This window comes from Abramis brama (genome assembly GCF_963993115.1).
Source record: "Abramis brama genome assembly, chromosome: 3".
Lineage (NCBI taxonomy): Eukaryota > Metazoa > Chordata > Actinopteri > Cypriniformes > Leuciscidae > Abramis > Abramis brama.
The window spans coordinates 54,739,467-54,762,252 of record NC_139965.1 but is presented as its reverse complement, the minus strand read 5'-3'; the positions used below and the strand labels follow the sequence as shown (position 1 = coordinate 54,762,252).

At 37.2% G+C, this 22,786-nt stretch overlaps 1 protein-coding gene across 6 annotated transcripts in view; it reads right to left on the bottom strand.

Annotated features, from left to right (window-relative positions):
* The window catches only part of kcnip4a (potassium voltage-gated channel interacting protein 4a), a 199,151-nt gene that overhangs the window by 43,046 nt on the left and 133,319 nt on the right, over positions 1-22,786 (bottom strand). Inside the window, exon 1 of one of the 6 annotated variants that reach the window (XM_084109429.1) lies at positions 10,296-10,666. The exons of the other annotated variants lie outside the window; for them this stretch is intronic. Within the exon in view, the coding sequence (XP_083965555.1) occupies positions 10,296-10,500 (205 nt within the window). The 5' untranslated portion in view covers positions 10,501-10,666. Of the gene's footprint in view, positions 1-10,295; positions 10,667-22,786 lie in introns of those variants that run through there. 6 annotated transcript variants of the gene reach the window in all.

Sequence of the window (22,786 nt, the reverse complement as noted above, 5' to 3'; positions counted from 1 at the left end):
CTTTCGTGCGTATGTTTTTGTCATGGGGCAAGCTATCTGATCGTGAAAAGACCAGGTGTAAATGCCCTCCGAAACGCATTCAAGACGGATTTGAATCCGATCGCTCAAACCACTTCAGGAGGAGGTCTGGCCGCATTCCAGACGAAACTGGACAAGTGTAAATGCATCTGGTTGTTGAAACCACATGTAAATTGTACTCCTCCCAAAAATGCTAAAAATAAAACTGTGTGAGAGCGTGTTATAGGCTATATGTTATAGACAGATATGACGACGCTACTGGAACACACATCACCGCAGATGAGCAACTGAGCATAGTCATCAAGAGAACGTGCAAACTATCGCAAATCAAAGTGAAAGTAAGTCGCAGACGCTTAACACACAATCATCATCATCATTAAAAGTAAAGAAATGAAATTATCTTACCAGGGCTGTTACTGCTCTCTCTTATTGCGGTCTTTGATTTTGAAATTTTAGCTGATGATCAATAAAATGCTGTTCATATCTGTTGCTTTCGGTGAAGTGGACTCCATTAAATCTGCATATAGCGCGAGAATTGAAGATCGGATTTAAATCCGTTTCGCAAAAACACATTTATGTGACCAGGTGTAAATTGAATTGTTTTGATAAATCAGATAGCTATCCGATCTGAGAAAACGCATGAAGTGGCCAGTAAATAAATCTCTTATTTGTAAACTTGTTTGCATTCTATGTTGTATTGTTGCGCTTGCTTGTAGTATGTTTTTTTTATATGCTGTTCATTCATTTATTGCTGATAATTAGACCAGTCCAATAATTTCCACATATGTCTAGCTAGCTTTCGATTATCAGAGCTGTTAACAGACTTGCTAAAAAAACACTCGTTTCTCTTACGTGTTTTTTGCGTTATGTTTTATAGCTTGCCTCACGAACTAGTTTGCCAGCTGAACTCAGGTGTTGTGAGGTGTATTTATCACGTAGTCCTGAGGGATATCAGACGACGCTGTTGACGTTGATTCTTGTGATTATCATGAGAACAGTTTTTACTATCTCACATAATTATCAGGACATAAATAAGCCTAACGTAGAGGTTGTAAATAGTGTAAACGAGTACAATTTGCAAACTATTATGATAAATTGCAATAATCATGTCTTTGGAGTCTATCTGTGCCTATTCCATGCCCGATGCAGGTACCGGTGTACAGGGTGGGAGGTGGGGGGGTGGAGGGGTATTTACGACAGTGCAAGTATTCCATAGCGACTCTAGGGGTCGCTGTTTGACAAAAACACAATTCCTTCACAGTGTGCCTTTAAAATAAGCGTGCTTTTTAAAAGCACGACAACACAGTGATTTGAATACTTGAATGGAAAACATTTAATCATTAATATTAAACTATCTGCAAGTACACAGGTGCACATTCAATACAATTATGTGCACTTTTTTTCACAAGGGATTTGAAAGTGACCTTATGTGATGTTTCCTTTCACCCCAAACCCTCAATAAGATTACAATACAAAAATTCTGTTGATCAAAGTATTGCATTTTCTTCTTGACAGAGGTAGAGGAAGAAAAGAAAAAATCATGTATATCATGAAATATCCTCCTTCTGTGTGATCACTATGGGCACTTAAAAGAAAAGGTCAGACTTATAGCTGTCCTCTTGAAATAGAAGCTGGTAAAAGCTTTTAGTCCTTTCTGCTGTGTGACCTGGCTTGGACAAATGAGTAAGTAGGCAGCTCAGACATATACAAGGTCAAAACTGTGAACTGAGATTCTCAGACCATCCAAACCAGAAAAATACATCCAATACATCAACAGAACAAGTACACTGTACCTAACAATTATTCTTTTAAAAAAAGACACCTAATATAAAGTGACCAAAATGTCTAATAATTTTGTTGTCATTTGGAAGACCCTTTTTGCTATATGCACCACACAAATTCTCTATTACTCACTATGAAAAACAATTTTATGCATCAAATTAAAAATAAGCGCAAGTTTAACTTTTTGCCATTTCCTTCTAACTAGTTCTAAAGCTTAGAAGCTAAACTTTTACCACAAAGCATACATTATATCTCAACTTTGCCAACAACGGTGGGCTTTGCCAAGAACAGAGGGTTGTTTGTAATTGTTTATAATAATGCTAACAAAATGCGAAATAATATATTTAAGTTGCATATTATAGACAAGCATTGATACTTCACATCAATGTCTCTTTCTGTCGTTCATACATACACATACTGCTACATGTTCCCTGGTTTTGTCTTTGTGTTTTGTGCCGTGAGGTGGAGGTGACAACAGCTTTACAAATATGCAGAGACATGCAAAGAAAATGGCCGACAACAACAGACTACTGAAACACAGGGGTATAAATACACAGGAAAACAAGGAACAAGTGTGAACAATGAATCACTATGGAAACTAATGAGGCTAAGGAAACAAAGGCAAACAGGAACTAAACACAGGAAGTGAAACACTGGAACAAGGAAAACCGAAAATACACTTCAAAATAAAAGTCTATATATTAAAACCAAGAAACACAAACCCATTAAAAATGTAACACATACACACTTCATTAATTGCTGCACTCTTTTGTTTCTTCATTAGACAGTTGTAGAAGTCTGCGAATGATTCATTGAAAAACTTGTCTATTGGTAAGCATGTCTCATGATCAAAGACTGTCAAATTCGCCCCTGTGCTCAGTTATAGTACTCAAGCAAGTTAATAAGCTAATGTTTCTAACAGAATGTTATTCTTTCATGTACTCTCGCAAACACAAGTGCGTATACACATTAGTTTTGTCAAAAGTATTGATATTTCAATATATATTGATACTAAAATATCTGAAACTGTTCCAATACTCCTTTTCTGCAGTATCGATACACTGATACGATACCAGCTACACGTTCTCACTCTCTCAGATGCCGAATTATTTTGTGGCTTATTGCGCTTAAACGAGCAAATACATACAAAATGATGTCAAAATGTCAGGTATATATTGCAGTTTTCCCTGTGGTATCGAAAATGGTATTGAATATCGATATTTTTCAAGGTATCGTATCGAAGATGGAAATTCCAGTATTGTGACAACACTAATACACTTACACACACTTATGCATATTCAAAGGATGCAAGGACAGACAGGGACTAAACTGCAGGATCACTGGAATATGACGAGCTTCTGCTGCTTTCACATGGGAGTCTACAAAGTTTGGCCCATGCTTGCAGTATTGTCTATTTATTATACCAAAACACATTTTTCACCAGCATGATATATTTTGATGAGATTAATGCATAAAGCCCTCTGGAGTCTTATGTCTTGGCTCAACTACAACCATGTAACCTGAGGCGCAAGTCAAATTTTGATCATGACTTGAGAGATTTGACTGACTTGAAAAACAACATCTTGGATCCAAGTTTCAATAGTATATGTGCTGAATCACAGCCACTGACTGACAGAAACTCCCTGCACTGGGATCAGACCACACTGAATCATACAACATAAAGCTTGTGAAGCAAGTAGATTATCATTTTGTCTTGCATCTTAATTGGGACTTAAAAAACAAACAATCATAAAACCTTGATGTTCAGTTCAGTATCTGTAGCCACAATAGAGAACGGTGTATACATTCACAAACATGAGCAAATAAATTGTCCGACATTCAAACTCTGAGAACACAGACACTAAACCAGAGTCATAACCTTCTGATTTTATCCAACCCTCAAGAGAGGGTAAAAGAGAGATAAGGCACATTCTGAATTTTGAGAGTTCAGTGATATTTGAAGATCACTGCACTTTTATTTGACTTTCGCTGTCTACAGCAAAATAAATCGAAATTGAAGGGCTGCCACTAAAGTTTTTTTGGGGTAAGTGTGGTAAAAACTCCTGTTTTTCCATCATTAAATAAAAGCATTATTTTGCAAAATTAATAAATAAATGTTTAAATAAATAAATGTTTGTTTGAATGAATGAATAAACAAATGAATGAATGAATTAACCAATTAATGAATAAATGAATGGTAGTCTTTGATTACTGAGAGGGTAAGCACTCCTGTTTTCATCATTATATGAAAGCAGTATTTAGCTAAACAAACAAACAAACAAACGTGTGTGCAACCATATAGATGTTTTTGTAGTCTTTGATTACTGAGAGGGTAAGCACTCCTGTTTTTCATCATTACATGAAAGCAGTATTTAGCAAAACAAACAAACAAACAAACAAACAAACAAACAAACGTGTTTGCAACCATGTAGGTGTTTTGGAAGTCTATGATTACTGAGAAGTTAAGCACTCCTTTTTTCATCATTATATAAAAGCAGGATTTAGCTAAACAAACAAACAAACAAACAAACAAACAAACAAACATGTGTACAACCATGTAGGTGTTTTGTAGTCTTCGATTTCTGAGTGGGTAAGCTCTCCTGTTTTTCATCATTATATAAAAGCAGCATTTAGCAAAACAAACAAATAAACAAACAAATGTGTGTGTGTGCAACTATGTAGGTGTTTTGGTAGTCTTTGATTACTGAGTGGGTAAGCTCTCCTGTTTTTCATCATTATACGAAAGCAGTATTTAGCAAAGCAAACAAACAAAATTGATTGTGCAACTGTGTAGGTGTTTTGCTAGTCTTTGATTACTAAGGGGCCAAAATAAATAAATAAATACAATTAACAAATGAATACATAAAAAAAAAAAATACTTTAAAATAATTATTTAAAGGGGTGGTTGATTATGATTTCTCTTTTCTAACTTTAGTTAGAGTGTAATGTTGCTGTTTGAGCATAAACAACATCGGCAAAGTTACGACGCTCAGAGTTCAAAGCAAAGGGAGATTTTCTTTTACAAAAATCACTTTTTAAGGACTACAACAAATGGCTGGTAGAGACTACACGACATTCCTCCCAGGTTAGTGACATCACCAACCCTAAAATGTATCAGCTAACCATTCAGAAAGGTCCTGTTGCATTCTACATGTTGTCACTTCTTCTTGAGTCTCTCCATCATTGTCTGACTTCGGTTTGAACATAAAAGGCAGAACAGTTTCTGACATTTTAGTGCGTGTCTGTGTGAAGTAAGCGGAGCTGCTAAGGACACAAGCTGTTGTAGCTCCGCCCTTTGTGCCAGGAGCAGCAGCTCATTTGCATTTAAAGGGACAGACACAAAACGATTGTCAAAAAATGACAATTTTAACATGCTATAAAAAAATATCTGTAGGGTATTTTGAGCTAAAACTTCACATACACACTCTGGGGGCATCAGAGACTTATTGACATCTTGTAAAAAGGGGCATTATACCACCCCTTTAAAAAAATTAAACCAGACAGATACAGTGCCTTGCGAAAGTATTCGGCCCCCTTGAACTTTTCGACCTTTTGCCACATTTCAGGCTTCAAACATAAAGATATAAAACTGTAATTTTTTGTGAAGAATCAACAACAAGTGGGACACAATCATGAAGTGGAACGAAATTTATTGGATATTTCAAACTTTTTTAACAAATAAAAAACTGAAAAATTGGGCGTGCAAAATTATTCAGCCCCCTTAAGTTAATACTTTGTAGCGCCCCCTTTTGCTGCGATTACAGCTGTAAGTCGCTTGGGGTATGTCTCTATCAGTTTTGCACATCGAGAGACTGAAATTTTTGCCCATTCCTCCTTGCAAAACAGCTTGAGCTCAGCGAGGTTGGATGGAGAGCGTTTGTGAACAGCAGTTTTCAGTTCTTTCCACAGATTCTCGATTGGATTCAGGTCGGGACTTTGACTTGGCCATTCTAACACATGGATATGTTTATTTGTGAACCATTCCATTGTAGATTTTGCTTTATGTTTTGGATCATTGTCTTGTTGGAAGACAAATCTCCGTCCCAGTCTCAGGTCTTTTGCAGACTCCATCAGGTTTTCTTCCAGAATGGTCCTGTATTTGGCTCCATCCATCTTCCCATCAATTTTAACCATCTTCCCTGTCCCTGCTGAAGAAAAGCAGGCCCAAACCATGATGCTGCCACCACCATGTTTGACAGTGGGGATGGTGTGTTCAGGGTGATGAGCTGTGTTGCTTTTACGCCAAACATAACGTTTTGCATTGTTGCCAAAAAGTTCGATTTTGGTTTCATCTGACCAGAGCATCTCCCAGGTGGCTTGTGGCAAACTTTAAACGACACTTTTTATGGATATCTTTAAGAAATGGCTTTCTTCTTGCCACTCTTCCATAAAGGCCAGATTTGTGCAGTATACGACTGATTGTTGTCCTATGGACAGAGTCTCCCACCTCAGCTGTAGATCTCTGCAGTTCATCCAGAGTGATCATGGGCCTCTTGGCTGCATCTCTGATCAGTCTTCTCCTTGTATGAGCTGAAAGTTTAGAGGGACGGCCGGGTCTTGGTAGATTTGCAGTGGTCTGATACTCCTTCCATTTCATTATTATCGCTTGCACAGTGCTCCTTGGGATGTTTAAAGCTTGGGAAATCTTTCTGTATCCAAATCCGGCTTTAAACTTCTCCACAACAGTATCTCGGACCTGCCTGGTGTGTTCCTTGTTCTTCATGATGCTCTCTGTGCTTTAAACGGACCTCTGAGACTATCACAGAGCAGGTGCATTTATACGGAGACTTGATTACACACAGGTGGATTCTATTTATCATCATTAGTCATTTAGGTCAACATTGGATCATTCAGAGATCCTCACTGAACGTCTGGAGAGAGTTTGCTGCACTGAAAGTAAAGGGGCTAAATAATTTTGCACGCCCAATTTTTTTTGTTTTTTATTTGTTAAAAAAGTTTGAAATATCCAATAAATTTCGTTCCTCTTCATGATTGTGTCCCACTTGTTGTTGATTCTTCACAAAAAATTACAGTTTTATATCTTTATGTTTGAAGCCTGAAATGTGGCAAAAGGTCGAAAAGTTCAAGGGGGGCGAATACTTTCGCAAGGCACTGTAATTATCATAGAACCTCCGCCCTGTCCTTTTGAACTAAATTTCATCCTCAGAGCTGTTATAAATTTGTAAATCTCATACAAATACGTGTCAAAGACAAAGGCCAGAAGTGAGGGTACCGCACAGTTGTGGCTGTGATGTTCTCTGTGTTAATGGTTGGCGCCGCTGTTAATTTGACACGGGAAAGTTATGAGTCCCTGAGTCACACTCGTCGAGTGCATGTGCACCTGTGTGAGTGCAGGTCAACTGAACAATATTTATCTTCACGGACACACTGATTGGGTGCGACCTCTTGTTATCTGGGCTTTTGTTCCACAGTGCTTACAGCCTTAATGATTAAATGACCCCTGATCTAGGGTCAGTAACACCTGTGAGCTCATAACTGAGATCAAGGCTAAAACATTTACTGAGAGTAGCCGTCTGTGACTGGGGTTCATGGCAGATATCATCTATGTTAAAGAGGGATGGAAGCTCAAACTAAGCTGGGAAAAGATGTTGGCATTTAGAGTGGCATTAGATAGGCAGCGTGATATAATCCTAAAACGCTTGTAGTGTTTGACATTTCATAAACTTAAAGAAACACTTTAGTAATAAGATCCATTGTTCAGCCGACATCCTATTAGCTCTAATACTGACAGTAAATGAGCCATTGAAAGGAACCCACAGAGACATGGAAAAACACAACCTGGAAAATGAAGCATTTTAAAAGCAAACTGAGTGGATTGCAAGGCGTACAATTGTTGGACAGAGTCTGTGATCGCAGAAATGTACGTATCACCAGAGCAAGCAAGCACAGAAAGGAATGATCTCTGAAGCCTCCCATAGTAATGGAACAGCATGATATCAATGTGGAAGGTGACTCTGTAAGGCAGTGTACACACTCCAGCTAAATTCAGTTGTCAGTTCACATTTTAGTGTATAATCCCCTTCTGTACTGTTCAGTAATCTAAAAACAAATGATCTCCCCCAAAAATATCCCTGCAGTGTGTATGGATCTGAACTGAGCAACTAGTTGTTAATGACGTATTTTAACACGCATCAAAGATGTACCTCACTTCTGCGTGTGTGTGGTGCAAGAAAATCACAGGATATAGAGGCAAAACCATCTCTGAAAGAGGTACGAGTCATCGGCTGCATCCGAAATCGCATACTTCCCTACGGTGTATGCGAAAGGGTAGGTGAAAAACAGTATGTGACAAAAGAAGTCTGAATTCCCAGTACTCAAAAGTGTAGGCAAAAAATACCTGGACGACCTACTTCTTCTGGTGAGATTCTGAAGTGTGCATTTTGACACTTTACTATCCATGAGGCCACAGGAGAGGATTTATGAATGGCGGTGAAGCAACGCAACTGACGCTGGTAGGTCACGTGATAATGACAACATAGTGAATGTAGTACATCCAGATTACATTCATACTACACACATTCATACTATATAGAACATACTTTTTTTAGTGGTCATGAAGTAATTATTCAAAATTAAGAGTATGCAATTTCATCAACTAATTTTTGTTGTCAGATCTTCCTAGAAAAAAACAGCGAACAAGGACATAATAAACCGAGATAAATCCAGATACTTTATATTGAAAAAGGACCAAAATTGCAACCCGAACCTGTCTACTTTATGAACTCCAAAAACTGGACCGCGGCGCTTTATAAGCCAAGCTCAAACAACAAGCCCAAAATAGGCTTATAATAAGTGGACATGGCAACACTTCAAGTGCACGCTCAGCAAAGCAAACTCTGTAGACAGCAGTTTAGTTAAAACTGCAGAACATTATGAGTCTTTGATCGCTGTATTATTATTTGGTCAAAAACAGCGGATAACAAACAAACAAGATGGAACTTTACAGTGTGTACGTGTTCTAAATCTCTATGTGTAGATGCACCCAACATACACCCAATTGCTGATCACCAGCATAAGGTATATTTTGCATGGGATTCTGGTTGCTGGTTTACTCGTCTTCACCAGCATGGGAAGCAGAAGGAGTGCTGCTTGTGGACCGGCTATACCAGCTCAGTTTTGCTTGAGAACAGCATGACTACGTTGGTCCACCAGTTTGAACACCACTATATCAGCTCTACCCAGCACAAACCAGCCTGGACCAGCATGGAATTCAAGATGGAAATTTCAGCAGGGATGACAAACCTCTGTACAAAACAAACAATTTTACTTTCATTGAGACAAACCAATTAGATGTACAGCTATAGCTTGCTATCTAATACTAGACAAAAGTTGTGGACAAATATGCAAAACAGAAATATGTCAATACCCTCATTATACACGCACTCTTTATCCCTTTTTTCATATTTCAGTTTAATCACTGGGATTTTTTTATTTTGGCATGCTTAACAACGGAAACTGTCATCACTTAATTTCCCTTCTTTTCTTCTGTGCAACACAAAAGCAGGTATATGCTGTATTACAAGACCTTTGTAAAGCTTTTCAGATTTCCACATTCAAATTTCCTGTTTTGGTAAAGTTCATGTGCATATTTTTGTCCTCCAGCGAGCAGGATTTGTTCTCTGCAAGTTCAGTCTTGTGTCATAAATGTGCCAGATTTGAATGTGCCAGATTTTGATGCATGTGAATGCTACTGAATGACTTCAGAATCAGATGAATATAGTGCACGAATCACATGGGTTACTCTTGTTGTACATTTGGAGCATGAACACCTCAGTTCTGTTTTTTATGTAAAAGAGCATCTTGCAGATGAGTAAATTATGACAGAATGTCATTTCTTGAGAACTATAACTATTTCATTCTGTATACATTGTTTAGAATTAAAATGAAAATAAATTACAATTTGGAAGAAATGTACAGCTTGCGTGTGAACAGATGCAGAAATGAATACATGTTTCACATGAAACTATGTTGTTTTTAGTGACTGAACCCAGAATTAAAAGAGAAGAAACTGATTCCGCATCTTTTATGGTAAAGGCAAGCAAATAATATCATATGTTATTATAAAAAATAATGCTATTGAAAAATGTTATGTTTTTTGTTATTGTTGAATCTAATATTTGGTAACACTTTACAATGAGGTCCCATTAGTTAAAGCATCAACTAACACCAAGCAATATATTAGGATAACCAAATGCGTGTCCACCTGGCTCTCAAAAGACGCACTACTCCTGACGTATTCACATAAACACTAACAACTTGTCTCCAAAGCCATATTTCTATTGCATTCACAAACCTAGCAGCAGACTATTTGCCATTTAATATCTTTCCATGCACACCAAAATTCTCACATATTTCCAAAACTTCTAAACAGTTGCTTTATAATCCTAGAAGCATATTAGTCAAGGTCATTCTGACAGGACATCAAAAAAAGATCGTAATGCATCAACTCTTCATCATCTCACTCTCTCTCTTACCCTCTGAGAAGTTGATAAGCCCGAGCAGATGAAGCAGCTTGAGCGAAGCGCACACGATCAACACAATGCCGAGCGTCTGCAGACCCTCCGTTTCCCACATGGCGTTCACCGCGACCCCCTGTTCCTGCTCCTGCTCATGCCACCTGCCTGACTCTCCTGACCCCGTGCCAAACTCCTCGCTCCAGTTCCGTCCAGCCCCCAGCATGCACTGGCCGGGCCGCCCCAGGCACCCTCGAGGTGCAGCGCTCCACTCCTGCTCCAAATCCAGCCTGGGAGGCTGAGGTTCAACTCTCGGGATGCGAGTCTCCCAACACAGAAGAGTCAGAGACCAGAGCGTGAGTTTGAAATGTGTGCCGATGTGCGAGAGGTTTCGGAGTGTGTGTGGGGTGGGGGACAGAGAGAGAGAGAGAGAGAGAGAGAGAGAGAGAGAGAGAGAGAGAGAGAGAGAGAGAGAGAGAGGAGGGGAGGGAAAGGAAATGAGATGAGGAGAGCAAAATCATAGATGAAAAGTGAGGAGTAATATTCAACTGCTCTTTCTTCATGTCCTCACTTCCTTTACTTAAAACTAGTTTCAACTAATTATCATCTAATTTGCATCATTTCCTATGGATGTAGACCAGCATGAAACATGACCTGACATTCAACACACAACATGCTGTGGACAAATCAATGCATAATGAACTCATCCTTTAAACAGTTTGGCTGTGCATTTATTTGCACAATGTCTACACTCTAAGGAAAGACATTGATTACATGACTGAAGAGGAAAGTCTGTCTTGTTCAATAAAGCGCACTCAATAAATAACCCTTAGAGGGACAGTTCACCCCCATATTAAAAAATCTGTCATTTTTTATTTATTCACCCTTCTGAATCCACACTGCTTCTATGGTCTTCAGGATAAACACAAAAGGCGAATTGTGAAGAATAAATACACGTTTTTTTCCCAGTAACCACAGGCTAAGAAAGCACCATGGAATTCCTTCTGAAGTCATACCATAGATTTGTTTGAAGAACAGAGTTATTCACTCTCAAAATAAACCATTCATTCATACACACCCTTATGAAAAAGAAGTGTGATTAACTGTATTGAATGCATTTGTAGTGTATTTTCAAATCTTAAACGTATATTTAACAAAAATGTACTTGCGGATAATGTAATTTAATGAAATCAAACACTTAGCACATTTAAAACAATACACTTTGTAAAAATGTCAAATTAAAAGGTTTACTTTGAAAGTATTTTAAATCATTATGCTTTTATAATCTTTTGTTGTGCTTTAAAGAAGTACACTTATTTTGATGTGTTGACTAAAATACTGAAGCACATATAAAGTACTTGATTACAGTAGTGTGTTACATTTAAAGTTAATATATTTTAAAATGCAGCTTCATCATTACAAATGTGTCATTAAATACATCAATACAAGTTTCAATGGAATTGAATCTAAATCAAAGTTCAGCTGACTGAATTTAACAAACTTAAAATATAACACATTATCATTTAATTGCAGTTTACATGAAAAACATCACATTCAGGTGCACTTATTATATTCTTAAAGTATATTATTTTTTGTAAAAAGTATTCTTTTCAAAGGTATGTTAAACTGTAGTTCTTTTTCCACAAGGTTATGGAAAAACCTATGTGAAAATTCTATACAATTACAAAATCACAGCATATGGGCTTGATGAGGGCGAGTAAATAATGACACAAATTACTTTCAACTCCATTTTTCCCTTTAAGCAAACAAAATTAAAGTCATTATAGCTTAGAGCTACTACTTTTGTGCTTATTGACTCAAAGAGACTGTGGATTTACTACAGTATAGCATCCTTAAAACTACTACTAATGCTTCCTCCATAAAAATGCATGACTACTGCCACCTTCTGGCCCATAACATACAGTTGAGCGATGCCAAAGGATTGTAACATTACACTAAACTCATTGATTTCACACTCTTACAAGATTCATTATACAGCATAATTCATAAACAGTGCCATTTGCATGTATTACAGTTAATATAGCAATTCCCCATATCTCTAACTGCTTAAAAGTCTCGTACCAAATGATTTTATTCCTTTTTTGGAGCAAATAATTTAGTGAAGGGTTATTAATGTGGCTCATGTAATTATTCAGATTATGCCTTCAGCCATTTTTAATTTTGCTCATTGTGTTTTCCCCCCTCCATCTGCCTATAATAGCATGGTTTTAATAAAACTATGACACTAGCCTTTAGGGAATCAGAGGGAATAATTATCAACTTATAGTTTCTGCCCAAAAGGTTAAACAAATTGCAAATTGTATCAAAAACCGCAGTAAACCACAAACATAAATCAAAGGAAACTACAGACACCAGCATTCACTCCATCGGCAGCTACAGCAAGTGTCATAATGGCAGTCGCCTCCTGTTCTGTGTTGTCTTTCTGTGAAATCTTAAAGGTGACGTAAAATGTCAGAGAGTGTTGATGGAGAGCGCTTAGTTGGGTCGATTTCTTATCTCTGTCGAGCATAGGATGTGCCTCAGATGTGAACGCTCTTTGTTCTTCGATTTCTGCTGGTTATAAAATCGATTTAAGCGAGAGATTACATATTTCTTTTCACGGTCAGAGCCTCCCTGTCCTGTGGGGACTCTTATCAAGCCTGTCCAACGGAGGGTTATGTGAGGAAAGCCTGTCCTGATTCACACAGCAACACAAGCTCTGCTCGCAATTCAGCCTTTTAAAAATATCCTCATTTAAAGTGTCAGAGGAGCGACGTAGCGACGGTGACCTGTAGCTTAAGACTCTGACAGTGAGGAAGCACACAAGTCCGACACACATTCACATTTGTGATTATTGCTTGTAGATGACATCATGTGCAGAAATACCTACCTAAAGATAAGACAACGCCTTATGAATAATACAGGAGGAACTCAGACTCTGAAGTCACAGAGCGATATGAAAGAAGGACTGCATGATAATAAAAAAAGATTTTCGGGGGTTTTTTTCCGGGGGGAGGTGAAAACCATCCTTTTAGAGCAACTCAAACCTTTCTTTCAGTAACCATAGTGAAAATCTATGGAAAGAGATTTATTTTAGGCCACTGCTTTTTGACCCATTGAATATTAAATAAAAATCAGTACTGTCAAATTTATTAATCGCGATATATATATATATATATATATATATATATATATATATATATATATATATATATATATATATACACACACACACACACTCACATATTATATATTTACAAAAAGTCTGATATAAAGCTGTTTGAAACACCTAAACAGATTGTAAGATAGGCACTATGATTATAAAATAGTCACTATGATTATCTATTAGTCACATATTTGAGGTATAAATAACTACATTCTCATCTAAAACTAAAACTAAAACTTCTCACCCTCTTAAAACTACATTTCGTGACACAACAACAGTAGTATTTGTAAAAAAAAATATGGCGGATCTGCTCGACCGCCATGACAGTCGCTGCAAGCGGAGTATTAAAAACGGTGAAATGGTTAAGAGTGCTGTTACTGGGTGAATATCGCATGGCTGGAAAAGGCTCTCAGCCAATCAGATTCGAGAACCAGAAAGAACTGTTGTATAAATATATTTATAAAACGGTTAGTTCCAGTCCTTGATTCTGATTGGTCAATAGCTGTGTTTTATTCCGCTTCACCCAACGGTTCTATGCATCACTACACAACACCCCAAGCAACCACTCTTAGCAACGTAAACATTATGTTCTCATTAATATTGTTCATTGAAGCTTATAGAGAGTATTGTTGAGAGATGGAGTAAACGAGTGTACCTGCATTTACAGTAGATATAGCATTTTCCTTCAGGTCAGTCCTATTCGTAAAAAAAAAAATCCATTTGAATGTCCGCTGCAATATCTTGTCCTTTTAACAGTTGGGGTTTCCCCGTGCCCTGACACACTAGTCATTTATTAGTTGCATCTTGCTTATCAGTGTTCACAATCAACAGAAGTTTCAGTCCTTTCAATATAAAAGTCTTCTCTACTGACTGACTCACTCATAAAGACAGTCTTTGCCGCCATCTAAAGGCGAATTTTTTTTACTACTGTTGCTGTTCATGGTCAGGGACTATTTTTTCCAGTGGAAGGAAGGCTTTTAGTGATTTTATTTCATGAAACTTGCATTGATATATATTATTGGCTTTAATATTTGTATTGTGTGGTAACCATTTTATAAAAGCATTAAGGTACTCGAGGCTAGTGCAGCACAGCCTCTCGTACCTTATTGCGTACACACACACACACACACACACACACACACACACACACACACACACACACACATGTATGTAAGTGTGTGTGTGTGTGTGTGTGTGTGTGTGTAAAGGTGATAAAGGTGTTTGAAACAGCCGTGTAATGCCTCAGGTAGGCTATAATCACATGCTTTATAGCAATATCCACTATACCACATAAACCAATGTTTGTTTCCAATATGTAAAAAGCAGTAAAATTAGCCCATCATATCCTCAAATTCCCCAAAGCACTGTGTGAAATATAAGCAATTAAAGCTTGTGAAGCGTGGCTACCCTGAGCAGTGCTGAATACGCAATTGAGGGTGAAATAACAGTTTATGCTCACAGACCACAAACCATGAGAAAAGTTGTCAGGTGTCTAGCTCTATACCTGCTATCCAAAGTGTTCATTATAATCCCTGCAATATTGTTTAATGGTTCAAATTGAGGTTTAACTGAGGTTTAATTCAAGCAGGACACTGGAGGACCAAATACCAAGCTGCAGCCATGTTATTTGATGCAATGAAAATGATGCAATATTCAGTAAGAAAAGCAATGTTGTTAAAACTGATGTTTGATATGAGAGTCTGTGGCCTTTGTCCAGGAAAGCCGGCTAATGTGGTTGGAAAGAATTATATTGCTGGCAATTGGCTGAGACAGATGGCTCACAACTGGCACTTCCATCTATCTGTCAAGAACAAGTCAAGTCACCTTCATTTATATAGCGCTTTTAATAATAATAATAATAATAATAATAATAATTAATAATAGGTATGCACGTTTGAATATATTTGTGTGCAGGCGTGTAGTCTTTCCTTACAAATTGACATAAACAAATTACTTGTCTGGCCTTAAAAATGTACAATACAGAATTATTTATCACTTTCGAACCGGAACTATTTTGTCAACGTTTCATCTGTACTGAGGTAAAGGGAAGGAGGCCTTCATTTAAATACCTAGGCTTTTGTTTATTTTCTTCTAATAGGGTTGAAAAATAAGCAGATCGAGCAGTTTTTAAGGCCTCTCTGTACGTAATCGTGCTCTTTTTCCATGAAATGCTCTAGTTAATAAAAAAACTCTAGTTTTCTTCCAATTTTAGTGTCTTTGTTTATCCCGAGGTTTTCCCGCAGCCTGCCGGATCCAGGCCGTATCCAGATCTGACGAAGGACCTTCGCCTGGACCCGATGACAACGCAGTGCTGAAGTGCCAACTAGTCTCTCCCTATGGAGGATCCCTTTACCACTCTACAGATAAAGCGTTTTCGGGAAATTCGTTTCGCGTACCTACCCCGAAGTGATAAAATAAAATAAAATTCTGTATCAAAATTTATAAGGAAACACCAGTACTTTGTTTAGGCTTGGTTTGTAGAGAATTACAAACCTGCGCACATATATTCAAACGCACATAACTATAGAACCAATTCTTAATGTGCATGTGAACGCCATCAGCGTTTATCACAGGTTCGCGTTTAAAGTCTGTGTAGAGAGAATGGTGTCGTCTTAGCGGCCCCTAATTTAATAACAAATGATCGTTGCGACGGAAGCGAATCAATCAAAACTAACCTTAGCTGGAAAATAACTTTATTAAAGAACCGCTATAAAGCCAAAACAATCTCTGTTACCTTAAATTATACGTTTATCTCTGTAAAGCTGCTTTGAAACAATCTACATTGTTAAAAGCGCTATATAAATGAAGATGACTTGACTTTTTTAAACAGATATAAAGTAGAAGAGAAGAGAAAAGAAAGCATTAGTACTAGTAGCCGCGATGCTAACTAATATAATGAACTTTATGCCACAAATGGAAATCACTGACTTAGATTTCTTTAGTCATTCAATTCAACGTATTGTATATACAACTGTGTCTTCAAATTGCTGATATAACTAATTTAGCTGATTCCTGCTGTCGTCATTGGCGTTTGTTATGAATAACACAAGTGGTTAATATAGTTTGTTCTGTTTTTGTTTATTTACTAGAGGTGCCCTCATTCTCTCAAATACCATTTTAAAGCCCTTTACTGGCCAATAAATATTATGTTGTGAATGGATATAATCAGCTTTGTTCTATTGTTTCCCCAGAACAACCAGTAACATTAGGCCTACATTTCTAAAATAATCTGAACATTTCAGAGGCAACATTGAATTACAGTAAGTTACCTGCACCACATGCAAGTACTTTATTACTATGAACTTTACTGTGTGAAATTGTATTGTTTGACAGTGTACTTGTGTTTTTAATCGGTTATTCTCTGAAAATCTTCCCTCATGCTCTCAAATCTCATTCATGTTATTTTTACATGTAAAATAATATCACAGGTTTGGCGAATCTGCGCCAATAATGCTATGCATTTTTTCTTATACCTTAATCATTTGCATTTGAATATGAGACATTTGAACTCTGAATTATAAGACAAAAAAAAAAAAAAAAACTATTATATGGCTTCAGAAGACTTACAACACAACCCATAGAACACGAGTTGTGGACTCATTTGATTATTTTCAGGATCTTTTCTGGGACATTTTTGGAGCTTAACAAAATATTTATCAATTTTTACATAAATTGTTGCATTGACTTAAACTAGACAAGTGTACATAAGAATGGTTTCATGAATGATTTACACAATTTGTTTCTGTTTGTGTTTAATGCAGTGAACGCGAATGGTGACAGGGGTTGCATTATGCCTGAGATCTGCTTTTGGGTTCCACAGACAGAAAGTCAAACAGGTTTGGAACGTCACAAGGCTGAGGAAATTATTCTAATTTCACAACTATCACTTTAATAACCTTACTAACAGTACATTTTGTACTTTGCAGGGATCTCGGTAAGCTGAAGTACAAGTTTGAACAAGAATAAAAATCCTCCTGTAGAACTAAAAATCACTGCCTGGTGTTGCAAGTGCCTGGACCATCCACCAGAAAAGAGGAAAAACAAACGGAAAATTAAGCTGCAGCATCTTTTCACTTTCCTAACTATTTAAGTACCTCACATGTCCCTTGTGAAGATTTTGATTGATTGCATTTTATGTTGCAGCGAGTAAAGTTGCGGTCACATTTGTGAATTTCGTGAAATTACACAGGCAAAAAGGTCCATTGACTACTGTCAGCAGTATAGCGACATAATGTATGAACGTTTCTGTTGGTCAAATCCAGCGGATTCCAGAGACCAGCTTGGTCCCATAGTGAAATTTCTGACCACACGCGAAATTGCAGATCGTGTGGATTCTTATGGAAATGACAGGAATTCACCAGTGAACATTCACAGAACAACAGCTAATATTACTGCACCTTAACTCTGTAATGGAAAATGTTTTCTGCTTGTTGTGACAAATAAGGAATTCTGTTTCCGGGTCGAAGCCTCTACTTCTACTTCCTCTATCTTGTTTCTAGTGAGAATACTCAACAACCATTTATGAGCACTGTTGATTCAAGTCACACATTTAAGCTTTTCAAATGCCAAAGTACATTACGGTCTCCAGTCTCACGGCATCCCGGACTTCAATATTTTACGATTCAAAATAGCTGAATAACTAACCATCTGATTTTTCGGTACAGAGATAAATGTTAGGATCATAATTTTCAGGAATATTACAGCACAATGAGTGTATATTAGCACCGTTTGTTGTTTGTTTTTGGCATTTGATAGAGCTTTTGGATTTGGAAATAGTGACGTCAGACTTAACACGTTAAGTGAAGATGCACATTTTTAATTAGGGTAGCATTGATGAGATGTATTTTCTTGTATAGCCTATTGTATATACATGGTTGATTATTCATGTTGCTTATGTATTATACTATTTTTTTGTGTATTCTATTCATTGATATTAATCTATTACTAGCTTTTTTTCCCCAAGTGCATGGAAGTGTATGTATTAAAATGAATATAAAATATGTAATAAAAAATTCTTATTTTGTATTTGGTTCAGTTTGTTTATTATAATAGAAGTTAATGGTAACCATAGTAACAACATGAAATTAATAATAAAAAAAGTGTCTGGAGGCACCCAAAACGGTTCCACACAGTGTCCAATATAAGAGTTCCTCAGGAAACCTGTGTGGTTCTTCAGAGAACCGGCCCTTTCTAAAGAGGATCTACAGACGGTTCCGCCGGTGTGGCAAAGTGAAGAACCCAAAAAGGTTCCTCCACCAGGCATCTTTTATTTTTACAGTGTACTTACCACAGTTGTTTGATAGACTCGTTAAAAGCTCGAGCGCGCGTTAGAAAAAAAAAAAGACAGCGAGCCAATCACAGATGGCAGGTTAACAGGCTAGCAAGATAATAGCGTGTTCCGTGTTGTGCTAGCGATAACGATTTAGATAAAAGCTAGCGATGTCAGATTAATGTGATGGGCAATATTAGACTATATATAATATATGTTGATGAGTAAGGTATATTTGCAACATAAACAAAAAGGAATGATAGTAAATAGAGATTCAAAACAGAAAGCTATGCAGAGCTTACAGATGCAAACCAGCAGCAAGGCAGACAGGAGCAATCGATCAGCAGCAAGGACAGAAGAACATGGCAGTTTACTTGCTTAATATGTTGTAGATGTAAATCTGAATTTTACAAAATAATAGTGCACTATAAGAAGGACCTTTCAAGAATAGTCTAACATATTTCACTCAACATATTAATATCAACAAATAAGAATGTCAACTTTTTTCCTTTTTGTTAATGTTATTTTTTGTTTATTTTACCAGAAAAGAAAGACTGCAAATATTAAATGTATTTCTGTCATGACAACTCGAGAGATTGGCATGGAAATGGATATGGCAATGTTAGTATTTGGCGGAATATATGCTATGCTACTGCTGCAGAGAAAGTACAGAGACTTTCTACTGCCAAAAAATTCACAGACACATATAACATACATGAATTAACCCCCATAGCAGATCTATACAGGTGGAGCTGGGGAAGGTAGAGAGTTTGGGCAACAGCAACCACTCAGCTGCGCTATGTAGATGATGATGCAATCGCTACCAATTGAGTTAAGGACCTATCAGCCAGCGCCATCTACAGTTCCATGACAGAACTTCGTATATATTTGCTAATAGTTCACTTTGCCAACTTTTAGGAAGAGATTTATTAAACAAAATATGTTCTGATTGGCACAGAAATTACTTGTCACTGGAAACTTTTTCGTGTTGCACCTGGTTGGGACACAGTGTTTTTGACATTTCTAAGACAGGAACATTTGAAGAAAATTGCATGGCATTTCATTGTCATGTTGTCAACACAGATATATGGGTAGCTTTTAAATGTCAAGAGTATTTATATTCCATCACCTGTGGAAAATAATTGGTCAAAAAAAAACTCTGGACTGAAGATGAATGACCTATCAAATTACTATAATTTTCTTCAAGCAGAAAAAACAACAACCTAGTGCAGGGCGGAATAAAAAAGGCATGCCTTTAGACAAAAGGATTGAAAAAGATGAACTAATAATGAAACTCAAACAAAGAATGAGAAGGATAATCAGTTTGACATATTACCAACTGGCAGCATTTCCATCCAGAAAACTGATTTATCAGTCAAAATGACAAGAGATAATGATTGTGTGTTTTTGTGGCTGCTGCTTCAGACTCTTCATCTGGAGCAACAAATCAAGTTTTACTTTTTAAATGTTTTCTCAATGTAACTATTCAGACAGACATTTGAAAATGTCGATGCATGATCCATGTGCTTAATACACGGCTCGTACAAACAGTTACAGAAACTTTGCAAATCTTAAAGTCTTGAAAGTCTTTTCAAGAAGATCTTTTCTTGAAAAAAATTAATAAAAAATCTTCATGCCTTAAAATAGCTTGCATGTAACTCTACACTCTTGCCTCATTTGCCACAGGAATGGAAACTAAATGTCTGTGCCGACAATTCAAGTGCATGGCAGCATTGTCACTCATGCTATCAATTGGCCAAATCAAATACAAATTGATTAAATAGATAAAACATGACTGATAAAAGCACATTTCCATAGCTTTGCATTTAAAACTGCAATTATGCTCAATATTTGAAACTAAACTTCCTTCTGTTAACAGGATTATTTTTTTTCTCATTTCAGTAATCTCGCTTTCATTTGGTTTCAGTCACAGCATCCACACCATCAAAAGCACACCTGCGACCATATTCTCTCTCTCTCTCTCTCTCACACACACACACACACACACACACACACACACACAGACAGACACACACACACACACACAGGGCCCTATCTTGCACCCAGCGCAATTGACTTTGTACACCGACGCATGTTTCATTCCTATTTTGCACCCGCGCAAAGCGCGCTTTTCCCTCCACAGAAGCACGTCGCTAAACTAGGGAATGAACTTGCGCTCCCTGGGCGGTTCAGCGCAAAAAAGGAGGCGTGTTCCGGCGCAAACAATCCCTGGTGCTATTTTACTGTTCCATAAAACAATTGCGCCACTGGCCAGAAAAAACCTAGTCTAAAGTCAGTGGCGCGTCGCGCGTTGTTCATTATGCTATTTTAAGGGCGCATGCTTGACCATAATGTATAGCGTGCACAACACGCATACGCGTTGCTCTCCTCGGCTGTGAACCGCTCCTGGCGCGCGCCTGGCAAATCCGCCGTTATAATAGCAATACGCCAAGGAAAAAGCGCGTCTGCTCTTAAAGGGAATGTGAGATGATGCTCTGATTGGTTTATTTCACGTTACGCCCAAACCACACCTATGAATAATGAAGCTACTTCAGACCAACCCCTTTTAGATTTGCGCCAGGCGCAAGAGCCATTTATCCCGCCGGGAAAATAGCAACAGCGCCGAGACCCGCCCACAAAGTTACTTGCGCTTTGACACTTGCGTTTCAGATCGTTAAAATAGGGACCACAGTTTATTATTGTGACAGAATCTGTTTGAGCACAAAATAATAGGATATAAAAGTATGTTTTGTGTAGAAGTAGTTTGTTCTACTTTTTTGGCATTGCGGTTGAAAAACTGATTAGCTACCTAATTTAAATCCTAGTCTGGAAGTCAAAACCAGGATCCTAAAATGCAATTTATTGCTGTGAAATTGTAGTTTATGCTAACACATTATATATGCCAAGACATCATTATCTTCTACCTATTTTCCTTAATGCATGTATTAGTTCAGGCTTTAGGACATATTGTGAAATAATATTAGAAATGAATAGGAAATAGATGAGGAGTGACTGCCATGATTATAGTCTTATGCATTAAATCACCATTTTAACAAAACATGTATTGCCACCAAGTGGCAGAAATGAATTACTGCAAGACCATTCATAAACAAATCTCGACCCAAAACAAATGTTCAAACAACTCTCTTAAACAACAAGAATCTCACTGTATTGTCTATAACTATATAACAACATGTGTGCAGATAAAATATCAGATAATATTACAAACATAGCAGATCAGCCATAGTCATAACAATATACTTCTGAAAGCATAATGTACAGTACACACAGAAGGACAGCAGATGGCCATGAGAGCGCTGGTCTTGGGCCTGACGGGTGACTGATTTGTGCCAGTGTGTGAGCATTTGGTTTCACACTGATTTACACATGGACTAAGACCATTCTCAATACCCTCCTGCTCGAATCCTTCACTTCACTACCACGAACAGACTTGTCTGACCCTCTCTTTTGAAAGAGTGTCATCACAGTATCCATCCGACAGAATAGTCTGCTTTCAATGATCAAGAATTGAGTGATGGCTGTAAATGCACTTTTTTCCCCCCTTACTTTACCTTCCCTTGTGGAAAAAGAAGGACACCTTAGCATATTTTACACTATTTTACACTTTAAAAGAACTTAAGTGTGAACTGACTGATGTTTTTGGGCATGAAATTGCATGTTAATTGAAATTACATGAAGAAGTTTTATAGTTTAAATTAATATTAAATGCAATTAGCTGAAGTTTAGAGTGCTTATTTTGACCCACTTAAGTAGGACTTAAGTACATCTTTATATGTAATTTGAAATTAAATGGTTCTTAAATCTTTGAAATATGGTTAAAGTGTACTGTTGAATGTACTGACAAGCATTAATGGTAATCCAAAATATATTTTAATTTTATTTCTGTAGAAACTTATATGTCAATTACACATTTGCAATAGTCAACATGAAAATATGTACTTCTTCAAAGCACTGATTTATTAAAACACTGATTTAAAATGTGCTTTGAAGTAAAACTTTTAATTTGACATCAGTACAAGAAGCACTTTAAAAGTGTACTCAAGTGTGTACTCAAGT